The sequence below is a fragment of the Corvus hawaiiensis genome, chromosome 5 (assembly GCF_020740725.1).
Source record: "Corvus hawaiiensis isolate bCorHaw1 chromosome 5, bCorHaw1.pri.cur, whole genome shotgun sequence".
NCBI lineage: Eukaryota > Metazoa > Chordata > Aves > Passeriformes > Corvidae > Corvus > Corvus hawaiiensis.
Window position 1 is genome coordinate 13,448,439 of NC_063217.1, and position 5,154 is coordinate 13,453,592.

The 5,154-nt window shown below is 58.7% G+C and overlaps 1 protein-coding gene across 1 annotated transcript; it reads right to left on the minus strand.

The window, feature by feature from the left end:
- Positions 1-355: 355 nt before the first annotated feature.
- On the minus strand, positions 356-3,402 carry MSX1 (msh homeobox 1). Its single transcript, XM_048305226.1, has 2 exons — positions 2,867-3,402; positions 356-1,382 (listed from the first exon to the last, which is right to left on the minus strand). The coding sequence occupies exons 1-2, from the start codon at positions 3,321-3,323 to the stop codon at positions 952-954; spliced, it is 888 nt and encodes a 295-aa protein (XP_048161183.1). The 5' UTR covers positions 3,324-3,402; the 3' UTR covers positions 356-951.
- Positions 3,403-5,154: the final 1,752 nt, after the last annotated feature.

Consider the following 5,154-nt stretch of genomic DNA (forward strand, 5'->3'; position numbering starts at 1 on the left):
GGAAGGGAGAGGAGCAACTTTTCTCTTTCCTAGGGCTAAGTAAACCCGGCCGATCCCGGAGCCGCTGGGGGAAGCAGCAGCGATCACATGCACCTTCAGGGCAGGGATGCGGTGAGAACTGCTGGCAAGAAGCAGTGGGGGGAAAGGAGGAAACCTCAAACAGCTGTGAGGACAGAAAAGCTCCGGGATGCACAGAAAGCTGAAAACTCAGCTGCTGTCTCACCACCCAAGGCTGAAGTCTCTCAGAAAAGAGGGAAAACAGCTAGTTTAGCCAGACCCTCTCTCATCCCCCAAATTCAGTCTCTTCTGTCACCCCCAAGAGGGCAAAGAGGGAGCAAACAAACCGCATGAAACAGTAGCTTAAAATTAATTTATTTAACAAATATAGCTATAATATAAATGATAATAAAATTTCAAATATACAGTATATTACATAGTACACAGAGCCCCTTCCAAAGGAGCTGGTGGAGGAACAAAGACAGGTAACAGACAGCACTGTTACATGGGAACAGGAAAGGCTGTTTTATACTTCTGCCTCTTGACCTTGCCTTGCACAAAGTAAGAGAAACGTCCTGTCTTTCAGTCCCCTTTTCCATTTCTCTTCCACAGTTCCTGCCCCCATGGCAGGGGGCTCTCCGCAGGCTGTTAGTTAGACCCAGGGAAGCAGGACACAGTTGGCCCATCACCATCCTGTGCCAGGAAGAAGTTGGGGCAATGCCTCAGGTTTCTGCCAGCTCCCCAGGACTGCTGAGGAGATCAGAACAGTGCTGGGGTAGGGGCTCAGCATCACAGGGGGAAGCAGAGAGGTCAAGCAGAGCCAGATTGGAGAAGTCTCTGCCATAGGGTCCATGGGGAAGTCCACATCGAAGAGCCAGAGGAGCAGGGTGGGAATGCGTGTGGAGCCAGCGGCAGCACGCAGCTAGCAGTGCTGGACTGGGCTCGGCTTAGGCTCTATGTGAGGTGGTACATGCTGTATCCCACATGTGCTGTGTACAGTCCCACAGGAGCCACGGGCAACCCTGCCCGCTGAAAAGGGCTGGAGGCACCGTACAGGGAAGCACCGGCCACAGCCGGGCCGCCCAGTGGGAAGGAGATGCCAAAAGCAGCAGGCGGGAGCATGGGCTTGGCTGCCATCTTCAGCTTCTCCAGCTCGGCCTCCTGGAGCCTCTTGGCCTTGGCACGGCGGTTCTGGAACCAGATCTTCACCTGGGTCTCGGTGAGGCTGAGCGAGCTGGAGAACTCTGCACGCTCAGCGATGGACAGGTACTGCTTCTGCCGAAACTTCCTCTCGAGGGCCAGAAGCTGCGCCGTGGTGAAGGGCGTCCGGGGCTTCCTGTTTGTCTTGTGCTTGCGCAGGGTGCAGGCTGGGGGGCTCAGCCGCCCTGTGCCCAGGAGCAGCCGGGGAAGAGGGGGAAGGAGAGACACCTTGGTTAGCAGTGCTCAAACCCCCACAGCCTGCAGAGCCCCCACCCTACTACAGCTGAGGTGGGGAAAGGGGGGAAATAGGGTCCCACTTGACGCAAACTGCTCCAAAATGACCAGGGTTGCCTAGGCACACTTAAAATTGCTGTCTCCCGTTCCAGAAGAGAGTGGTGCTTCCTATCAGGAAGCTCTGATCCCACTGAGAAAAAGCCGACAAAGGGTAGGAATCAGACACCTACACACCCTGCACCTCCTGCCTTCACGACCACCCCAGCTCATGAAGGGAATGACCCTCCAAAAAGAAGAAAAAAATAGTCCTGTCCTTTTTATTGGATTACAGGAAAAAAAAATAAACAAAACGGGCTGGCTTCTCAGTCTCACACCCTCTTCATTAGGCCCCTGGGAACCGGATTAAGCATGTAATTAATTACGAGGTTTGAATTGACACTCATGCTCTATCTACCACTCTTCACCGGTCTGCTCCTCTCCTCTTATTTAAGATTTCTAAGGGTCTTCAACATCCATCTGTCCCGGGTTTTCTTAGCAACAGCAAATTTTAGCTTGCAATTTAAATAAATTAAACCGCTGCTTTACTCTACACAAGTCCTGTCAGGAAACCTGCCGATCTCCAAGGGACGGAGAAAACAGCTCTGTTTGCAGCTTTGCTAAGGGCACCCCAAACGCTCTAGAGAGCCTCAGACCAACGTCATCCCTTTCCACGGGATCCCAGGCAGGGAGAGAGAGCAGCCAGGCCGAGGGCAGGCAGCTCATACTGCCCAGACCCGGACTCAGCGCAGCCACTAGAAATTATTAAAGGACTTTTCTGATTTCGGCTCTCACGCTGTTATTTGTAATTATTTAGATCACTCTGCATTAGAGCAGTAAAAAAAAAAAAAAACCCCAAAAAAACCACCACAACCTGATTGTGGCTCTTCGGACTTTGGAGATGCACCACTTAAGACAGAAGCCAGTGGGGCTGAAGCCCGCAAAACTCCCGCTTCTAGGAAATCGATCTGCGCGGATCCTTATGGAATTGTTTGAGGCACTTTCTGAGTAAACCTCAGCGGTATTGAGTCAAGATTTGCGTATTTAGTTCGAGCCCCAGGTCAATTTAACAGGCAAGCCGTGTTGCTTTTTCTTTTCCCTCCCTGTTAACTAACATTTGGCACAAGATATCACCCTGGCACGGCCGCTCTTTCCTGTGCGTTCGCAGCCATCCTCCGGCTTTACACACTCTCGAATCCCTTCAGTACTTCGGACGGGCCGAAGCGGCCCAGAAGAGTGCGAACCGCACGGAAAAATATACCAGGAGAGGCAGGCAGGGCGAAAGCAACAGGAAACCCCCGGCCACCCGCGCAGCCTTACCCTCGGTCCGCCCGGCCCCACGGGAAGGTCGCAGCCGACCGAGAGCTCCCATCCCGCCCGCTCCCGGACCATTACTTACTCGCGGGAGGCGGCGAGAACCGCGGGGTTTGCATCCAGGGGCTCCGCTCCTGCTTCTCGGGGCTTTCCGCCTTGACGAGCGTGTCTTCGGGCAGCTTGACCAGGCCCCCGACGGAGAAGTGCCCGCCGAGGGGCAGGGGGGAAGGCGGCGCCTCCGCCGACAGCGCGCCCAGGCGGGGACTGAGGCTGGAGCGGGCGGCCGCCCCAGCGCCCGGCGGAGGCCCGGCGCCCTCGGGTCCGTCCCTGCCTCCCGGCTTCCTGTGGTCGGCCATGAGCGCCTCCACGCTGAACGGCAGGAGGGATGGGGAGACCTTGGGCTTGTCGCTTTCCTCCTCCCCGCCCATCGCCGCCGCCGCGACGGGGAGCGCGCTACCGCCGGGACTGCTGAAGGCGGATGCGGGCAGCTCGTCGCTGCGGACCCCGGTGGGCGCGGCGGTCATATCCACAGCCGGGGCCATGCAAGGGCGGCCCGCCGTCGCCACCGCAGCGCCGGCCGGGAGCGAGCAGCGCCGCCGCTCATGGGGCCGGGGCGCGGGGCCGCGGGCAGCCGTCGGCACACTCCGGCCCTGTGGCGGCGGCGCCGCCTGATAAAGCGGCGCGCGGGCGGCTCCGCCCAACCGGCGCGCGGGGGGCGGGGCCGCGCCGCCCCATTGGCCGCGGCACCGGCGGCGCGCGGGGGGGCGGGGCCGGGGCTGCCGTCGGCACCGCTCCGCGCGCCCCGCCCCGCCCCGCCCCGCCCCGCGGCCCCCGGCCCCGCTCCGCTCCCCCCTGTCCCGCTCCGCTCCCCCCTGTCCCGCTCCACGTCCCCCGGCCCCGCTCCGCTCCCCCTGTCCCGCTCCGCTCTCCCCTGTCCCGCTCCGCTCCCCCCTGTCCCGCTCCACGTCCCCCGGCCCCGCTCCGCTCCCCCCTGTCCCGCTCCACGTCCCCCTGTCGCGCTCCTCCCCCCCCGTCCTGCTCCATGTCCTCCAGCCCCGCTCCGCTCTCCCCTGTCCCGCTCCGCTCTCCCCTGTCCCGCTCCGCTCCCCCCCTGTCCCGCTCCATGTCCCCCCGGTCCCGCTCCGCTCTCCCCGGTCCCGCTCCGCATCCCCTAGCCCCTCTCCACGCCCCAGCTCTCATCTTAGGCAGGAGCGAAGAAGGCCGGGTTGCCGGCGCAGCGCTCCGCTGTGGGGATGGGAAGGCTGAAAATTCGGGGAAAAAAAGTATTAACGTCGGAAAAAATGCCGGCCTTTCTGCTCGTACAGCGAGAGGGAGACAGCCCGAGCCCGCTGTTCTGCCAAACTAGCAAATACCGGGCTGTCCCGAGTGTGACATCTCAAAGGGAAGGAGACCCTGCCCGCTCCGCAATCGTTTCGTGGGTTTTGTTTGTTTGTTTGGTTTGGTTTTTAAATTAAAGCCGGCCCTGCGGTGTGCTCGATGTGACTGTGGAGATCCGCGTTTATATACGTACCCGCATACACAACGCATAAATTGAGCTACTTTTCATGGCATAGATGTGTGCGTGCCTGCAGATAACGAAATGTTCGTTCACGTAAAAAGAAATATATAAGCCCCTGAGCCCTTAAAGTCCCGGCTATTTTGTTTTGTAAATTCGTTTTACGATCCCTTATCCCCGCGCCCAGGACGGATGTGCAGTAAAACGGAGCCGCTCTCTAATAACGGGATTGGCCGCTCGCTGAGAAAAGTTTATTGATAGCTGCAGGGCTCTAATCTCCTCGGAACACAAGAGCCTCTTGCAGTCATTTAAGGGCAATTATCTAAACGGGGAGGGACAGCGAATTCCCTTTCCTTTTAACTGGACCCTATAAAGATGGTAGATTAGGAACATATAGATTATGAAATGAATTGATATAATAGACATTTTATTAACTGATAAGCAACAGGATCTGATTGAAATGAATTGTCCAGCGCGCAGCTCCACACACACTTATCTCACACCACGCGTGAGCATATGCCCTTGCCGGGTGCTTCCTGTGTCCTGCATATACATCAAAGCCACCTCCCGCATGTGCTGCGCTCACGGATGATCCCTCTGCGTGAAGGTGATTTGGAGACGGTTTGCGGGCTACTCCCGGCATTCCTGTACATGAAGGTGAACGCACTTTGCACAGAACTATTCACTATTCTCCGACTCACGTTGGTATATCCAGCTGCCCTCCGGCTCCGTGCCGCCCTGCTGAGCGCTCCTGCCAGGCGGGAGCAGCGGTGCCGCCGCCCAGCCCAGCCCAGCCCAGCCCAGGCCGGCTCCGCGCCCCGCCGGTGCCGGTGCCGCTGCCGGTGCCGGTGCCGGTG

Excerpts from the sequence above, each read along its gene's own strand:
- MSX1 (XM_048305226.1), bottom strand. The coding sequence starts at position 3,323 with ATGGCCCCGGCTGTGGATATGACCGCCGCGCCCACCGGGGTCCGCAGC. Across the intron at positions 1,383-2,866 it reads GTTCTCGCCGCCTCCCGCGA|GGCGGCTGAGCCCCCCAGCC; the intron begins GTAAGTAATGGT and ends TCCTGGGCACAG.